This window comes from Rhinolophus ferrumequinum, chromosome 17, assembly GCF_004115265.2.
Source record: "Rhinolophus ferrumequinum isolate MPI-CBG mRhiFer1 chromosome 17, mRhiFer1_v1.p, whole genome shotgun sequence".
Classification (NCBI taxonomy): domain Eukaryota; kingdom Metazoa; phylum Chordata; class Mammalia; order Chiroptera; family Rhinolophidae; genus Rhinolophus; species Rhinolophus ferrumequinum.
In genome coordinates this window covers 36,548,352-36,567,890 of record NC_046300.1, presented here as the reverse complement: position 1 = coordinate 36,567,890, position 19,539 = coordinate 36,548,352, and the positions used below count along the sequence as shown (strand labels likewise).

At 44.8% G+C, this 19,539-nt stretch overlaps 1 protein-coding gene across 1 annotated transcript in view; it reads right to left on the bottom strand.

Moving 5' to 3' along the window:
• Positions 1-4,181: 4,181 nt before the first annotated feature.
• Positions 4,182-19,539, bottom strand: part of IL20RB (interleukin 20 receptor subunit beta) — a 34,973-nt gene continuing 19,615 nt past the window's right edge. Inside the window, exons 4-7 of the mRNA XM_033133292.1 lie at positions 15,715-15,839; positions 13,199-13,349; positions 9,721-9,863; positions 4,182-4,397 (exon numbers count right to left, since the gene is read on the bottom strand). Coding sequence (XP_032989183.1) covers positions 4,266-4,397; positions 9,721-9,863; positions 13,199-13,349; positions 15,715-15,839 — 551 coding nt within the window. The 3' untranslated portion in view covers positions 4,182-4,265. The remainder of the gene's footprint in view (positions 4,398-9,720; positions 9,864-13,198; positions 13,350-15,714; positions 15,840-19,539) is intronic.

The following is a 19,539-nucleotide window of genomic DNA, read 5'->3' as shown; positions in this document are numbered from 1 at the left end:
GCACGAGTGAGGAGATGGTGGTCACTAAACTCTAAATCCACTAATGACAGTGAAGGTTTGTGAGGGGCCAAGCCCGTGGAAATTTTGTAATGGAGTTCTTATTCTAGGACACTTGTCTGAGCTGTCCTATCTTTATCCAGGAACCCCCAGGGGGTTCTCTGAGAGTGGAAAAAGAAGAAGGAATTTTCCAGTACTCAACACAAGGTGGCGCCAGACACCCGTGGACGTAATGAGAGCCTCCCCTCCAGGTGGCTCCAGAAGCTGGCGCAAGTTTCCTGAAAGGAGTGAGTCAGGCCAGATTCAAAGGAAACTGAGAGATGTGCACCCACAGAAAGTTAGCCTAAGGGAAAATAGGGCACACAGAAAATAAGAGGGGGAAAAATGTAAGAAATGGGAGGAGAAGCACAGAGACTAGACAGACAGAGTCTGCAATCTCTCTGTAGAAGGATCTTAAAAGAATTTTGCTGCCAAATCCTTGGCGGGACAGAAGACAGGCAAGTGCGGAAAGATTGCAAGTGGAGAAGCCCATGAGGAGGCTCTGCAGGCCTTCAGAGGGAACACCGGGGTCGTGGCTTAGGCCAAGGAATGGTGTTGGTGGAGAAAAAGGTGTATTTACAGTAACTAACTTACACTTACTAGTATTCTTCATTGATATGGGGAGTCAATAAGCCCAACACTATCACATAACAAGACTCAGTAGAAATGAATTCTATTTATCTTCTTTGAGAACTCGTTGTATTAGCATTTGCTCTTTTTATGTATCGTAATGGGCTCATGACTTCAAATTTATTGTGTCAATTGATGTCAGCCAAGATTCTCCTTTTGGATGCTCACGTTGTCCCAACTTTGGCCAGTGGGAGCCCTTTTAGATTGATCATTGTGTAATTTTGAATGACCAATTATTTAAAGCTTTGCTTCTGGCCCAACAGGTGTGTATGTTCTGAGATTGCCTTGTACTCGTTAGCCCCAGAGCAGACATGGAATCAGGTATCGTTCCAAGAAACCCTAACTCCTTTTGGGAGCAAAATAGCCTTAGAAACCAAAATCTGGGCATTAGAGTACATTATGAGGTATCATTGCTACTGGGCCATTTTGGGGGGAAAGGCCAAAAATAAACCTTTTAATTTAACATTTTATAAAGGCATAACTTCATATTGATATGTTCAAGTCCGTTCTAACAGAACTCTGCTCCTACCCAAATTTTTCACTATTTTGGCATTCCCTTTCATTAATCTTGAAATTTAGGCTCCTATCAAAATAAACATAATTATTTAGTTGTTCTGACAGCTTAAGAGAATAGCTCCAAAAATATATACACCATCAATTCAAACAGTATTAATACTGAATAAGTTTTTCTTTTAAACTTTCTATTCCTAAGGACTTGTTGTGAAATTACTTTGTTCTAGAGTCACTCAAAATCGCCTAACCTGTGTAGATACGCGTATGTAAGGACTTATCTGACAGACAGTTGTGGTTTATTTGTTCCCATTCACTTTCATTTTGAGGAGGCTGCAACCTGCCCTCACCCCCACCTCCATTTTCTGCTCTTCCTTTTCATTTTGCATAAGACTTACAAATTCCCAATATAGTAGATAATTTACTTAATAATAACAACTACTTTTATTATTTTAGTTTGTATTTTTTAATTAGTTTCAGGTGTACAAAGCAACATACTAGTTAGACATTTAAACCCCTCATAAAGTGATAACCCACCCCCCAAGCTGCTACCCCTCTGACATCTTATACAGCTGTTACAATACCAGCAACTGCCTCCCCATATAGTACTCCACGTCCTGTGACTATATATACCTAGATATTTAGCTATAGTTGACATTCAGTATTATTCTACTTCAGCTTCAGGTCAGGCATCTGCACAGTCCATGACGTGATCCCCCTGGTAAGTCCAGTGCCCATCTGGCACCTTACATGATCTTTACAACATTGTTGATTATATTCCCCATACTGTATTAACTATCAATTTATATTTCTTAATGCCTTCACCTTTTTCACCCTGTCCCCATATTTTGTAGTTTTATTATTTCCTCTTTTCCCTGATTGGAATGCAAGCCTCCTGGAGCAGCAGTTTCTGTTCATTGGACCGTGGCAGTTGTTCCCTGAAGGCTGGACTAAGAAAGCGGGGCTTCATTATGGAGTCAGGGGCACTCTATTGGGTTGAGCAATAGCAAGAACTGCAAGACATGGTCAGTCTTCACTGTTGCCCTGTTGCAGTTATTAATCACACCTCTTTTTACTGTTAAAGTATCCCAGAGGAGAGGAGAGGAGGCCTGGGGAGTCAGGACATAAGTGCTCCAGGAGAGAGGAGGACATAACCACTACGGAGGTGGCAGCCCGTCTCCTACTGGGGACTGGCTTTATGTCTGGTAGGTGGTTGGGCCTCAGTGAATGCATGAGGACAAGAGAAGATAATGGAATAATCAAGAGAACTTGCTCTATACCAGCAAGAACGGATGGACACTGGGACTAACTGTGAGAGACTCAGGCAGAGTGAAGTCATTGGTCATTTCTGGGTGCTGGACTTGGACAGGTGACCGAGGGACAGTGCTCCCAGGTGGACGGGCCAGGACGACAGAAGAGGGAGAGTGATGATCAGTGTCATAGTACAGTCTCTCGTTTTTTAAAAACTGAAAGTATGTTTCCAGTTTAGGTCAACTATAAAATTAATAAATACTCTTCGTGAAAGAGTCAAACACAGAAGGATGGACAAAATGGTGAAAAGGAAAAGATCCTCAGCAATCTCATCTTCCTAGACAGAGCCCATCCTTTGACAGCTGGAAACCCCACCAGGTGGAGAGAGGGTTGTAAGCCTCTATCTGATGTATAGAGGGAAACACCTGGCGAAGGCACTTAGAGTGTCCCCATCACTGGGCTGACTGGAAGACGCCCAGGAAGTGGCCGTGGAGACAAACCAGCTCAGAGGCTCCAGAGCTGGGAGGGGTGGGAACTAAGAAACGGGCACAGGCCTTGCCCATCAGTCCTTTTACCCCTCAAGAAACTTAGCACCTCCATTCCTCTCTGACCCTTTGTTCCTCTTCTCATGGAGAAGAGGGGCCTGAAGAGGCTTCCAGAGCTAGGCCCTGGCAGCGGCTGAGGATGCCCTCAATGAGCTGTCTTAAAGAATAGAAGTCCCTAAAGGGATTTCCTGTGGAGTGAGGCCCCCAGGAAGACCAGGTGAGGCTTTGGCCTGCTGCTTCAGTTGGGGTTCTCATGCGGCCAGATCCTGTCCCCCACTCTTCCCCTGCCCCATCCCACACCTCCTGACCAAAGGTTGTCTTCAGGGGCCCCTTGGACTCATAGTTTTTGATATAACAAGAACCCCAAAGACCATTTTCTTGGAAGAAACCAAAAAGATTACCCAAGATTGCCCCTTTTATTCTTAATTCTATACTTTAACAACTCTACATGAAAAAGGAATACAGCAAACATCACACTTCTTATTGACATCCTTCAGCATTGTCATTTCATCATACACATACATTTTAGCTGCTGTCCTCAGTGTGCACACACTATTTACCCTTTATAATATTTCATGTATCCACAGCGTTCATGCACGTCCCATTTTCAGTGGGGCTGTGGCCTCCATCCAGGTCATTGTAGAGCAGGCGAAGCCATTCACCCCTGTGCAGGCATTTGGCTTGAAGTGAAATCAACACCAATGTACCCATCCTTCCTTTCCTCTTCAAGTTTTCTTCTAGGAAAATGGAATCTCCAAGCCAGCTGGTATATAGAGTCTCTGATCATTCCTGTTATATATTTATATACTGCTCTTCAGAAAAGCTGAACTAATTGCAGTGTACAGTGTCACCAATTTCTCTATAGCTCTGCCAGTACTGGAGATAAGAGATAGATAGATAGATAGATAGATAGATAGATAGATAGATAGATAGATAGATGATAGATAGATAGATGTATCGAGTTAGAGATAGATATATGTGATGTTGTATTGTTAATCCCATTTTATAGATGAGAATACTGAGGGCCAAAGAGACAGAATCATTTTCCCTGGCATCATTCGGCTAGTGGATAACAGATAGACCCAGTCCTAGAGGCACATCTCTTGATCCCACTCAGTGCTTTGCCTGCCAAACCACTCTGCCTCTGACAGTTACTTCTACACATGGGCACAGCAGGCTCTTCTGAGGATGAGCCTCAGAATGTGACTTCTCTTGTCCTTTGTCCATGGAGGAGAGCAGAACACAGCCTTTTGCCTCTTGGCTCCTGTGTCATGCAGACCAGGTTTCTCAGCTTCAGCTTGGCCCTTCCTTACGCCTGCTAGATCCAGACCTGAAGAGTTCCTCAGAAGACAGCATGCTCATGGTACAGACTTCCATTTCTTCCTTTCTGCAGCTGGTTAACTTCTGGGGTGAATTGGTGATTTTCTGAAAAATAATTTTCATTAATATTCATTAGATAGAATAGATAGAATAGTAGTAGTAAAGTAGTAGTAGTTGTAGAGATTATCACGAAAGTCCCAATTACTTGATTAATTAACTTTCAAGCAGCAAAAAAAGCCCAAAGGCAATTGTAACTCCTAGATCAGTGGCTTCCAATACTTACTGAGGTCAACTCCCAGTTCACTGAGCAGCTGATCTGTTGGGGCTCTGCTTTGTCAATGCTCCTCTCTGTGGGACTCTGCCCCACAAAAGCCCAGAATATAATTCTGGTCAAAAAATGTAACATTCTTCTACCCGAGAGCTCTGAAAATAATGACCTGGTCTGAGATGCTCTACGTACAGCACCTAGCAGGGTGCCCAGTCCAGAGATGGTGCTTCAGAAACACAAGTCCCTTCCCTACTCATATTTTATGTTCTTGACTTCTTCTCCCAGTGACACCAATACCTAATCATAACTGGTTGTAAAAATGCAGGTACCAACTTTTTAGAGGGATCCCCCCTCCAACCATTGCTAGCCTGCTCGCCTCCGCCAAAAGGCTCTTCTTCAGTTATCTCCCATGGCCCTTCCCATCATCACTCTGAAGAGTGACACATAATATGCACAGATAAATAGGTATAATGGTTTCCTCCACCTCAGTCCCCAGGAGACATCAGCTTCATTGAATCAGTTGCCCGTGATCCTTGTTTGTAAAGAGGGAGCTTCAGGGTCTCACCCTTAGTGTTCTGGGGCAAATAATGGGAAAGGACACAGTACAAGTGGGGCTCACTGAGTGGGGGTGTCTGTGGAACCCACCACCAATTCACTGTTACTGGTCCAGTCAGATTCCCAGGACCCTGGCTACCTAAACCTGCAATGGTGATGCTTGATTATTTTTTTTAATTCTGGAGCAGTGCTGTTCAATAGAAATATAATATGAGCTACATATACGATTTAAAATTCTCTAGTAGCACATTCTAAAAAGTAAAAAGAAACAGGTAAAATTAATTTTAATAATATATTTTATTAAAAAATAAATATTTCAACATGTAATCAATATAAAATATTAATAAAATATTTTACTTTCTTTTTTGGTACTGAGTCTTCGAAAGCCATTGTGTATTTTATATTTACAGCACGTCTGAATTGGCACTAGCCACATTTCAAGTTCCCAACAGTCACCAATGGTTAATGACTACTGTATTGGACAATAAGTCCTAGAAGATTAATGTAAAACAGCATAATCTCAGAATTTCAGAAGGTGCAAAACTGTTGTCCCATAGGTTAGAACAAACTTTCCAGCAAGGTTCAGCTGATATATGTATTTTTTAGTTTGAATTTGTTTTCAACATTTAAAAATCAGGAGATTTCTCATGGAAGTCTGGATTTTGGGATTTCTCATCTAAAAGTTGAAGATCTGGTAGGACAGGCTCACGTGCATTCCCTGTTGGCCACAACCTGCTGGAACTGACGGGCAGATGCCTTCTTTAACTAGAATATGTTTGCCCTGGTCCCCACCATCTATTCCTACTGAATTGCATTCAAGGCACTGCACACCTTTTTGTTGTTGTTGTTCTATTCTGGACCCCAGAGGCATCTGAGCTCACAAACTCCACTTTCTATGAAGCACACAAAGTCATACTTGGGATGGTCCATTGACGAATGACTGACTTGGGGCCATCTTTATGCTGGCTACCCACATTACAGTGGAATGTGACAGCGAGAAAGAATAAAGTGAGTCATGGAAAGGAAAGGAAGACTCTTTAGCACCAAAGTCTCCATCTCCATGAAGCAATTATGGATGAAAGACAAGAAAAAAAATTATATTTTAAAAACAGAGAATATACACTGAGCAGTCTTAATATAATTTTTGTTGCATATATATTTCTGCTTTAGACTAGATTTAGACTTGATGATATTGACTTGAATGGAAAGACATTCTCCCCCCACCCCCCCATCCTGCCGCCCCCGCCTTTCTTCCCACAGCATTTCTTCCCCCTCCCCCACTCCGGGGGGCCAACCTCTGGCTGCCACAGCCTAGCTCCAGGGAGAGCTGTTGTTCACAATCTTAGCTGTAGAGGGCGCACCTCAGTGGCCCATGTGGGAATCCAACCGGCCAGGCTGCGGTGTTAGGAGCACAGAGCTCCAACCACATGAGCCCCTGGGCTGTCCCGTGGAAAGACATTCTTAATGGTATATTTCAGAGTACAACCACCAACAACTGTAAAATTATAGACGTAGACATGAAATTTTTAATCCAAACAGAAAAAGTAAACACTTATAAACTAAACAGGGCTTTTTGAAGAGTTGTCAAGGATTTCCACTTGGTAATTTCCCATGGTTTAATTGAAAAAATGTGTGGATTTTGCAAGGATGGCTGGAAGCTGATTTTCAATAGTTTGGAAGATTATAACTAATGCAAATGTTGAAGTGCAGCTGACTGGACTAGAGTGAAGGCTGAGAGAGGGAGACATGGTGGTGATGGACAGTTCAGCGTCTGTTTGGGGTTTAGTGGACACTAGTGATCTATTTCTCACACAGCACTATGGGAAATGCATATATTCAGAGAAATTGTCCACTTAAAATATTTAGAGAGAAACAGAATAAAAATTAAAAGCCTTATGGAAAAGAATACATGTAGGAACAGATACTGAAATGATACAGGGAGGATTGTGAGGAGAACAGAGAAGCCAAAGCTCGTCAAGGGTAGTGGTGCCTGTCTTCCACAGGTGAAAGTGGTCATACTCTCAGAGAATCTGCTTGTCTCTGGTTTCATTTCAGTTGTTTGGTTTTCTCCCAAAGCTAGTTTTTAGGGTGTGGTTCCTAACAAATCAGAATTCCTAGGAGATCTTGTCATTTGAGGACTCTTCATGTGCACCTGAAATCCTATAAGGAACTGACGCTTTACATGGTTCTTTCCCTAGCCCTTACCTCTGTTGCTCACTAACAAGACACTGGGTTTTAGAAGGATCATGGTACCCCTGATCCTGAAGGGAGAAAACTCTGCCAGGCTGATGAATGTAGGACCAGAATAGGATAATGAGGGAGGGTGTTAGAAATGGAATGGTCTGTGAGTAAAGGATAAGCATGGACCACAGAGTTGAGAGGAAAAATCACAAAGGTGACTGTTTGATGGAGTCCAGCTGAGGAAGGCTGAACTTTTCACCATGTTTGAGTAAGAAGAGCTAATGATCTGCCTGAGCCAGGAAAGCTCCCCTTCCACTATCATCATTTTTGGATTGGTTCAGGCATCCCTCTTTCATTGCAGGGTTCTGCTTCTACTTATGGCAGAGGAGCACCAATCAGACTCATCCTCCTACAGAAATCTACTTCAAAAACTGGTCAAATATAAAACCAGCTTCCTCAGGTCACTAGAGAGCAACTGAAAGTTGATACTTGAAAGAAGGTAATGTCACTGGGTTTCCCATTTTTCACAGTTCCTTGTCTGAGGACAGGTCTTTCTTGGTGCCATCAAAGACAGTCGTACTCAGTAAAGAACCATAAATATATATGGGTGCAAACACAAAAGGAAGTGAGAGGATCAGAGGTAAGTTAATGAATTGAACGTTCCAATTAAATAGCAAAGATTACTGAAATAGATTTATTTTTTAAAAAGACCAACTATATGCTGCTATAAGAGACACACTTTGAATATGAGGACACAGATAAGTTTAAAGTAAAAATATAGAAAGAGGATATACCATACCAACAGTAAACAAAAAAAGGCTATATTGATATCAGGATAAGGAGCATTGTCAGAGATAAAGAGGGACATTTCACCATGACAAAAGACTCAATTACTCAGGAAGATGTATCCATTGTAAATATATATGCACCTAAAATAGAACTTCAAAATACATGAAGGAAAAGTTGACATAAAAGACGAAACAGACACATCTACACTTAGAGACTTCATTGTCTTTCAATAACTGATAGAACTATACAAAAAAATCTGAACAGTATTATCAAACATTTATAAAAATTTGTATTTATAAAACACTACCCCAACCACTGCAGGATACACATCCTTTTATGCTTCAGGGAACTATTAGCCCCTCAAATTCTTGCTGAAGAGGAATGAGGCCCACCCATTGCCTTCACCTTTAGCAGTTAACCATTTGTCATTCAGAGAGGGCCGGAGGGGGAACTGATGAGAAGCACATTGGTAAGCGTGATGAAAAGGGGGAAATGAAACGAGTCAATGTATGTAAATCCTTAGAACAATGTCTGGTGCTTAACCCTGTACTAGTGTCAGCTAAAGTTAGGATCACCTGGAAGTACTGAAGAGAAAAAGAGAGCTGGCATTAGGATAACAGGGTGGAGGAATGTCATGAAAACTGCATTACAGGGAGAAGCACTCCTCCTGTGTAGGGAGAGCGAGGCTTTCACTCACTATCAGGGCCCTGCAGATGTCACAAGAGTGACTCCTTCCAGAGTGATTCCAGGCTGATGTGGAGCTACAGGGATGTGTAGGTTGCAGGCAAGTCCAGGTCTAGTTGCTTCTGAGAAGCTGACGGCTAACTCCCTTCTCCCGGGAGAGAACTGTGAGAAATCCCTAAGGCGACAAGGATGGCTTTGTTTTTGTTTGTTGTTATTTTGTTTTGTTTTTGTGCTGCTTTGTGTGTTGGGGGCGGGGTGGGGGAGGGGTTGAAGTACAGGAGGCCGCCAGATGGAACATGGGGAAAACTGCTGGAGGCCTGCTTTTCCTTCTCCCCCACCCTGGCATGAACACATAGGGCCTATCCCCACTGGAACGCTTCAGACCTGTGGTCCAGTGTCCTCAGAAATAAGATACGAGCCCTAGGCTTGCAGGGAGCTGAGAAAACAGGGGGTGACCTAACCTTGGGTAGTCCGTGGGCAGGTTCAGATTGTCCCCTGGCCACATTCACACATCTGCACTTCTCCCTGAGAACCAGTGAGGCTCCTGGGCGTGTGAATTGAGTAGGTTGTGTCGCAGCAAGTTACTGGATGTAGCTGCTGCTACAATCGCGGGAAGGAGCCACGAATGCTCGGCAGGCCAGGCCAGAAGAATAAGACTCTGCACGACTCCTGAAGTGCCGAGCACCCGGGGCTGTGCAACACCACTGCTCTCTTGGCCTGCCAGGTCCTGGGGGCAGGCAACAATGGCCTTATGGGACTAAGGAAGGTCCCCACTCCTGGGAAAACGGAGGTCTCTCAGCCTCTCTCATTAGAAGAGAAATCCTGTCGTGCTCTTCTCCCCTCTTTTCCTCTTTGCGTAAATGCTTGTCAACCCAGGAAATGTGTGCCCATGTCCAACTAAAGCCCAGACTACATCTGGTCAGCGTCATGCTGAAAGGAAAGAAGCCTTACCAAAGTGTTGGGGAGTACCACGCCAGGGCAGCAGGAGTAGCGGAGCAGCTGGCCCGTCTTCCAGATGGAGAGCGGCACAACCACAAGTATCAGCATGAAGCCAACAAACGCAAACAGGGCCAGCGCCAGAGGCAGGGTCTCTCCTGGGAATGGAAAGACAGGAACAGGCTTAGGAGATGCAGTGAAGAAGAACTCTCCAATCCTGGGCCTCCCTCACTCTCCTGGAGTTGGCTCAGCACATTAGCCAAGACGGCAGATGCCAACATCCTGAGATTTGATGTATGCCCTAGTGACTAAAATCACCACCAGTAAAACCATTTTTTCTACAATCCAGATTAAGTCTTGGTTTCCAGAAAGCCCCAGGGAAGATTAAAATCTTTTTCTTGGGAAGGGAAAGGGAGGAGCATCAATGGTTACACCACTAGCTGTGGCTGTGTTAGCCCGTACCTTGGCGCTACTGCCAGGAGGAAGGCAGAGTGCCAGGCCCCGGGCAGGATGAGGGGGAAGTGCCAAAAGAGAACAGCACAGAAGGGAGCTGGGCGGTAACTGAAAACAAAGTGTGTTTCACAATTTGCTTTTGGCACAGATTCACATTATGGAGAAAAATACTGCAGTTGAGAAAACAGCCACATAATAACTACGATATATCAAGCCCCTACTATGGTTAAGTGACTTGCCCGGGTCACACCTGTTGGGCTGGCTCCAAAGCCTATGGTCATTCTATTAAGTAAATGGATGAGGAAGTACCAGGAGCATCTGAAGGTGCAGAGAGAAGATGGGTTATTTTTCCCATCACTCTGTTCACTGTAACCTTTCAGCAACTCAGCCCCTCTGGGCACACCGGAGACGTGAAGGGTGGCACAGCCAGAGAGGCGGCAGAGAAGCAGGTGGTCTCGCATGTGTGGCTGGGGACACCTCACTTTGTTTCCATGCTTTTGGAAGATATTTTGGCAGTACATATCAGGAGATAGACAAATGTTCGTACCCTTTCATCTCCTCCTGTGAGTGGATTCCAAAAAAAATAGCTCCAGGAAAGGAAACAATTATAGGCCAAAAGCAGTTTATAGCAACGTCTGGACCTGGAGGAACAGCCCCCCAATCAGGGATCCTCTCTGCCCGAAGTGGCATACCTACACCTCCCACCATCTCCGGGCACGCTCTGTGCGTTGTCTTCATAGCACGTACCATCAAGGCAAACTGTCTCCTTCATTCATTTGTCTGGAGCCTGTCTCTCCAACTAGAAGCTAAGCTCCATGAGAGCAGGGACTTCCCTGCTGTATCCCAGGTACTGAACCAGAACTTGGCACATAGCCAATGCTCAATAAATACTCATTGAATGAAGGAATCCATCAGAGAACATCATCTTCAAAAGCAAATGGAAATGACCTAAATACCCCCAATAGGGGATGATTTAATATATTTTGGGACATCAGCCTGGTAGGTTAGGAATTTAGCTATTAAAATGAGAATGAGGATATATGCAAGCTTGTTCACTGCAGCATGGTTTGTAGTGGCAAAAGACTGGAAAGCACAGAATATACCTATTAATAGGGTTTAATTACATATATTTTGGCACATCTATATATTGGCTTATTATGCATCTTCTTTAACAATGAGGCAGATCCACAGTTTTTTAATCCAGTCGTCTGCCGATGGGCATTTTGGTTGTTTCCGTGTCTTCGCTATTGTGAATAGCACTGCAATAAACACAGGGGTTCATATATTTTTTCTAATTAGTGTCTGTACACCTGAAGCTGAAGCTGAATAATATTGAGTGTCAACTATAATTAAATATACATATACCGTAGTCACGGGGTGTGGAGTAGAGCATAGGGTATAGAGTCAATGGAATTGTAACAGCTATATACGATGTCAGAGGGGTAGTAGACTGGGCGAGGGGGTTATCACTTTGAGAGGGGTATAAATGTCTAACTATCACATTCTTTTGTATACCTGAAAAAAAAAAAAAAAAAATGAGGTAGATCCATGTGCACTGACAGGAAAAAGTATGCCAGTGTACTAGTAACTGAAGACAAGCAAGCTACAGAACTTTGGGCCCGTGAGTACTGGCTGGTATTTATTTACACAACGCCTGGAAGAGTAAATGCCAAGCTCACCAAAACAAACCTCCTGAGGGCACAACATGTATATCTTACTTAATATACTTCTCTGTTTGAATTTTTTAACAAGCTTGACTTCTATGGTTTTAACAAGTAGCATCAAATGGTAATCAGAAAATCTACATGGGAAATATTATGGACACTTGTGAAAAAGCAGGTGCGAAGCATATGTGCAATATGACTACAACATGTGTCTATACATGGGCAACGATAGAAAGATAATACCCCTTTGGAGGGCAATCGGGGATCAGCAGTCAAAATTCAAATGTGTGTACCTCTAACCAAGCAACTCTACTTCCTGCAATGTAACATTCAACTATACTAGCAAAATGATCTATGTACAAAGTAACTAATTAAAGTATTGTCTGTAATAGCAAAATACTGGTGAAAAAACTAAATGCCCATAAATAGGGGCTAAAGTAGTTATATATGCAAACAATGGAATACAATGTAACTGGAAAAAGAATGAGGAAGTCCTTTATAGATATGGAAAAATCTACAAGATATATAAAGGAAAAAAGACAAGATTCAGAAAAGCGCATAGAGTATGCTATTATTGTGCAAAAAAGAAGGGAAATATATATAAATATATTCGCATTTACTTTATATGCGTTTAAACGTCTTTAGGATATATTACCTATGGGTGGGTAGGAATTATAAGGATGGAAAAGATGAGTAGAAAGGAGAGTCTCCACATGTATTTTATCATTTTTTGAACCTTATGAATATACTAAATATTCAAAATAGTAATTACTTTTTTAGAAGGCTGAAAAGTTATACACAAAAATGTCACTAGTGGTATTTGAGTGACAGAATTATGGGATGTGTGTTTTGTTTTGTTTCTCGTTAAAGGTTTTTTAAACATTGTGGGGTTTTAGACCATAAAAAATTCAAGGGAAAAAAATTAAGTCAAACAAGAGGAGTCTATAGGCTTCCCATAAAGTCCCTTCTAGCTGAAAGCAGTTGTGATATACAATAGGCTGCCTCCTCACAAGGTCTGAATCTCAAGCCCCCAGCTGCTTCTCCTGCAACCCAGCTGATTCACAGGCAGATGCATCCTCCTGGTAAACCAGCCTTGTGACATCTGACCTCAGGCCTAGGGAGCTTTCAGGGGGAAAGTGTCCCAGTAACTGCTCAAGTGATGCCCAGCCAGCCCCCAGGTGGACTCGCTTACCTCTAGGGGAATTAGAGTGAAGCACGCTTTCACTACGGGAACTCATCAAGCCTGGGGATGGGGGAGGCAGGTCAGTGAAACCAAGGGGAAACTCAGAACTGAAGGACCCAACAGGCCGCCGAGTGTCCACCAGGAGGGGCTGTCACCTGTGCAGGACTCCAGGGAACAGACAGGCCGTCCTTACCTTGCACCTTAACACATTCTGCCTGGCTGAAGGCACTCTGCCTCCCAATGACCTTCACGAACGTCTGGGCTTTCACACAGTACACAGCGCCTGACTCCATGGTTTCCAGGTGCACTGGAATGCCCCCGCTCCTTACAGTTTTGACGTGCTCCTTTAGGAGACCAGAAAACAGTTAACATGTTGAAGGAAATAAGACAGGAAAGAAAGAGAAGAGCCAGGGAAGGAAAGCTACAGATATTTCCTTTCCAGGATGCATACAGAATATTCCTTCTAATTCATTCATTTATATTTGTTTATTTAATAAGCACCTATTATGTGCGAAGCAGTGTTATAAGCACTGGAACATAGCATCGAACAAAACAAAGTCCCAGCTCTCATGGAACTTGCATGGGGGAAGAGAGACGATATATAATATTTGTCAGGGGGAAATAAGAAAAATGAAGCAGGGCAAGAAGGTAGAGAAATGAGGAGGTACTAAACAGAATGGCTTAGGAAGACTTCTCTTATAGGATAACATGTGGGCAAAAACCTGAAGGTCAGAAATATGACTGAGCCAGGGGCCTGGCATGGCCACTGCTGCTAGCAGGGGCAGGAGGCAGTACCCAGGAACAATGGAACTGGTGGGAGTGCCTCTTCAAACAGCCAGCCATCCACCCGTCTGTTTATCCATTTATGCATCCCTCCACCTATTGTGTTTCCCCAAAAATAAGACCTAGCCAGATAATCAGCTGTAATGCGTCTTTTGGAGCAAAAATTAATATAAGACCTGGTATTGTATTATATTATATTATATTATATTATATTATATTATATTATATTATATTATATTATAGTAAGACCCGGTCTTGTATTATAGTAAAATAAGATCGGGTCTTATATTAATTTTTGCTCCAAAAGATGCATTAGAGTTGATGGTCCAGCTAGGTCTTATTTTCAGGGAAACATAGTATACCCACCCCCTGAAGCTGGTGCTCCACATCTGAACCTGTGGAGGCTTGTCTGGGCCAAGCCCAGATGACTTGGTATATCCTCCTCTAGCAGCACTGGCCCTCCCAGTTTCCAAGGGTGGGGAGTGGGCTCCATCCCAAAGAATCTGAGGGAGCTGCATGCTCCCTCCTGCCCAGGCCCTGATCTGTTCCCCATACCACTCCATCTGCCTGGCTGGCAATGCTATGTCCTACCACTGAGCCCTGACCTAGCAGGAATAAATACTGGAAACTATTGTTAATGTCCGTTACACCTACCCATATCGCCTTTCAGGGGAAGCTACCCAACCTACAGCCACTGTTGCATGGGTACTGGGGCATGTGCCCTGTCCCCCAGACATTGCTGTGAGGTCAGGGGTGCCCCTAACATGCAAAGGGTCCATCAGAGGCTAGCTAGCAACATGTGACCCCTAAACTTGGCCTGATGAAATAAGCAGGACCAATCAGATTTCCTCTCCTGGGAATTGGTCTTGGATACCTGAATACCTGGAGCTAGAAGTAGGGACAAAGGGAAGAGGACACAGTGAGGGGAGCTTGAGGAGTTGGTGAGGCACAGCCACAGGAATGTGTAGCAAGAAGCGATAAGGAATCAGAGCCTGGGAGTAAGCTGGGGAGACGGTCCCAGAAAGAGTACAATAGAGAGGACCCACCAGAGGGAAGCAAGGACTCCAAACGCGAGGGTCCCTGGGTAAGGGAAGCTGTGCTACAGCCTGGCTCTGGGTCAGCTCTGGTCATAGTTCTGTGAGACCCCCTTATCGTACCATATAAATCCTCATGATAAAGTCTATATTTTTTGTGTGCTAACTGGAGTGGGCATTGTCACCATAGCAGCTTGCATAGGACTTGCACAGTCTGACTGTCCCCTAGCTCCTGCTCAAGCTCCACTCCTTGTTCTGCTATGACTGCTGCTGTTTGACCATTCCCTCTGGGAGACCTGACCTCCCACGCCCCCAGCCTACAGCAGCCATCGCACAGGGAGGGGCACTGCTCCATCTAGGCATTCTGGGTGACCCACCGGCTTATAATTAAACAGGTTTATCCATAAGCCAGCTGCTGGCTCTCTGCCCTGACTTCTGCACCCTGCCCAGATACACACCCTCAAGAGGCCTGTGCCAGCGAGCCTCAGATGATTTTGAAATCATCCAGTTGATCTGGAACACCCTGGTCTGCTGCCCCTCAACATACCAGGGAGAATGGCTGAGAAGACAAGCTGATGAAGAAGAAGAAATGCATTGAAAAAGTATTGTGGATCCAACTATGTTAGAGTTTAGAGCAAGGAGTCAGCCCCCATGCTTCAGCAAATCTGGCCTGAGAAGGTTCCCAGCCAAGGCCTGGGTTTGGACCAAGGTAGTTCTTTGAAGAGGAGGCTACTGGGATTGTCAGCCTTTCACACAATTCACTAAGGCCTGCTCATCGTCAGGCCACCCCAGTCAGTGAGCACTGCAGGGGCTAGCTTTTCACACCCACTTCTCAGAGGTCTGTGACACCTTCCCCAAAGCCTGACTCAAACACCACGTTCAGAAATCTCACCTTGGCACCAGGCTCCCTCCTCCAGTAAACCACAAGGAACTCAAACTGGGGCCCCAGGTCTTCCAGGTTAATAACCAGGTGGAATCCATCTTTGATGACCTCCATTCCAGGTGGGGTTAGGATGGCTGTTGGCAAGACAAGAGGAAAATCAAAGCCAGCCCCAGAAAGGACTGATTTCTGTCCTAGGAGACCATGACCAAGTCATCAGTGGAAACTTGCCAGGCTTGTAGGAAGGGAGGGGGTGGACGTAGCTTCACAGCAGAAGCATGGATATTATTACTGTCCTGTACTCAGCAGGTGCTCAGTAAATGCTTTTTGAATGGTGAGCAAATAAAATTTTTAAAAAACTACAAAGACTTAAGTACAATTCATATGGATTAGTGAGGTGTACTAGCTGCTGATAATTTTCAAACATTAGCAAATCAACAGCCTGTGGATGGTTTAGCCATTCTATTCTCGGCCTGATTCTTCATCTCATATCCTTAATGGGGGATGTTGGAAAATCAGAGGGTTTTACAAATTCCAATAATCAACTCTGGAAATTACAGCATAAGCACAAACACTATCTTTCACATTGCTGGATCCCAAATAGGTTGGCCAGCAGCCTCATGGATACTTTCCCATCAGCAGACCAAGAGCAGAAGGCCCCACACAGGCAGTCTCTAGTCCCTGGCTAGTGGTGATAGATCCATGCTTGCCTCTCAGATCCAGACACTGCAGGACCAGAAGGGCCACCCTGATGGTTGGCCTTGGCTTGGGAAGTAGAATGGAGTGTGTTCTGGGCTAAATCCCACCCCCACCTGCATTAGGGTCAGTGGACACTCAAAGAAAGTCGGTTCCTATAGGGAGCTTGCTGAGAGCAAAGCATTTCCTGGCATTTGAGGAGCTGCCTGGAGAGGACAGGAGGACTTGGAAAGTCAGGGACCAACTGTGCGAAACATAGCCACTTCAGAGTCTTCATGTAAGCACAGCGCACCACTAGAACTACCTCTGAAACGCCTCCAGAAGGAAGGGGTTGTTTGACTCTTCCAGTTTTAGGTCAAACATTATTAGAATTGGATCCTCTGATCTCCATCTTTATTGAGAATAGACTTAGAAAAAAATGGTCTAAAGTCATTTCAATTCAGAGAATATTTTGACAGTGTTGGGGCAGGAACCTCTGTGCTATGCACTCTACATACTCATTTAATCCAGCCGACAAGCTTAAGAAATTAAATACTATTCCTGTTGTGCAGATGACGGAACGGAGACTCAGAGGGGTTAAGTGACTTGCCCAAAGTTACACAATTAATGGCCAGAATTTGAGCCCATGTCTTTTCCAAGCTTCTAGACTGCTGTGTGGGATGTTTAGCCTCTGTACTAGTGGATTTCAATTCTGGCTCTGCATGAGAATAACCTGGAGAGAATTTTAAACTCCTCATGAACAGAATGCTCATAGATCATTTAAACCAGACTCTGGGGATGGGCCCCAGACGTAAGTAGTTCTAAAGATCCCGTGTGACTTGAATGTACAATCGAAGTTAAGCTCTGCTCTCAAAAAGTCTTCCGTGTAAGACTAGATCTTTTTCAGGATAGCCTTAAAACTAGACTTTTCATATGTTTGGGGAGAAGTCAAGGTGGCCTTTTTCAAAGAACAGACTTAGTGCCCTTAACAGTCACGATTCCATCCCAGCTCTGTAGCTAACTCCACCTGTACAGCGGTCACACAGGCCTGCATCTTCCACTTTCCAGTGTAGGTATAGACACTCCTGTTCCTCAGCTCCTCCTGCAGCAAGACATTTCCCTGTTGATACCGGCTTTCTCAAGCACGAGTTGTTACTGTAACCTCACTCGCATGGCTTTGTAGGCGCCTCCTTATCTCCCTCTGACTCATGCCTTCCTTTCCAACAACAGCTGCCAGCCCCCAGCCATAGTCTTGGTTGGAGCCTCGTGCTCACAGAAGCCAGAGGAAGGTGGTGCTGGGTGCTACCTGGGCACTGCAGGCTGAGGCAGAGCTGCACCACCTTCCAGTGCCCTTCAGCCTCCCCCAGTGCTTGGCACTGGGATCCCACTGCTTCCACTGTAACCTCCCAGTGTCTGAGCAAAACAGCCCACATTCTGCACTAAAATTCCCTTTGGTTTCACACTCCAATGGTCCCACCTCTTCTCAATAGCGGAATGCTATGATAGGCTAGCGCAGCACTGAGCACTTAAACATTTCATCTTATATGGTCCCCGCAACTACGGCGTGAGGCAAACTATCACCCTTCTTACAAATGAGGAGTCAGGGACCCAGCTATCGATGGCTGAGCTGGAATTTGAACCACATCTGTCTGACTCTAGAGGGCCAACTTCCCCTTCAAATTTATCTTCACCTGCTTCAGCCCCTTCTAGCTTGGGTGCATACACTCCTCGGTAACCTTTGACTCATCCCATTACTGTTGATGCTGCACCTAACCACCTGTTGTCCTCATTCACAACAGAGGATCTTCTGCCACATCAAGAAAACAGGTCAGATTGTCACCCACACCTGTCTCAGAGCAGGAGCTGCCTTGCTCCTTCCCACCTCCACTCAACCCTCCACCTGGCAGCCTAACCACCATCCCCACCGTTCCATGAAGCCACTTTCTCAAGAACCCATTTAGGGACCTCCTTCAGGCCTACAGCAGCTCTTCTGTGCTCCTATCCATGACCCCTCTACCTGCCGGCCCACCTAGTAGTGCCCTTCTGTCCATCTGCTTTTTAAACCCTGAGGTTTCCCAGGATCCTGTTCTCTTTGTCCTCATATCTTGTACCTGGACGATCGCATCTGCTCCAAAGCCTTTAGCTACTAACTTTATGTTGTGTGTCTGGCCTTGACATGTCTGAGCCCCAGGGCCTGATTTCCAGCTGCCAAAAAGACATCTTGGCATGATTATCTTGTAGGAATCTCAATCTCAAAGAGCCCAAAGCCAGGAATCTCTCCTATTCCTCAAGAACTGTCAGCCCTCCTGGGTTCTCTGCCTTGAATGACATTCAACCAACCGCAGTTGGAAGCTGGACACCATCGTTGTCTCCCCCAACTCAATCTCTCAATAACTCATCCTTTAGCTCTGTCCCAATTCAGCATGTCTCCAATTTGTCATCTCCTCCCTATCTCGTGCTCCACTTCTGGGAGCAGGACCCATCTTGGCTTAGCTGGCATGTTACAACCACCTCCTCACTCTTCCCCTGTCCTGCGGGCTTGTTCCTTTCCACACAGCAGCCAGAGTGATTGTTCTGTAAGACACACCTGGCCTAGAGCCTCTCTTCTTCCATGTCTTTCCTCTACTGAGTTGATCAAGCTTCATGTGAAAGCGCTTTACATGTGACCAGCTGCTTCCTGACCCCCTGGCCATTCAGTCCTCGCTCCTGCTGCTCCCAAATAAACACATACTTTTTACATTGGCCATTGCTTGTGCTCTGCCATATTAGGCCGCCTATCTGTATTCTTCCCTTACGTCTTTTTCAATCATTTTTTAGGTACTATTGCTATAGAAAAGTTGTTCCCCAGTGACCTTGGAAGGGCAATTGTTCCTGGTATCTCTGTTAAATGTACAGATTCTATTGCCCATAGAAGCTGCTCCTACAGGCAACAAACATGGGTTAGCTAGGCACTAGATGAGAGTCAGTGTAAGATTTATTGAGGCACTATCAGGCTGGAAAGATCCTAACCCCATCTCCCCACTTCCAGAGCAGCTTTCCTTCCAGGTTCTCAAAAACAGTATCTCCACTACCTGCAGATCCTGACCGAGATAAGAAATAACTTCAAAGCCTCTTGCAAAATGAGAACTAGGGCATGTAGGAAGCAGTTGGCAATTTTTTCAT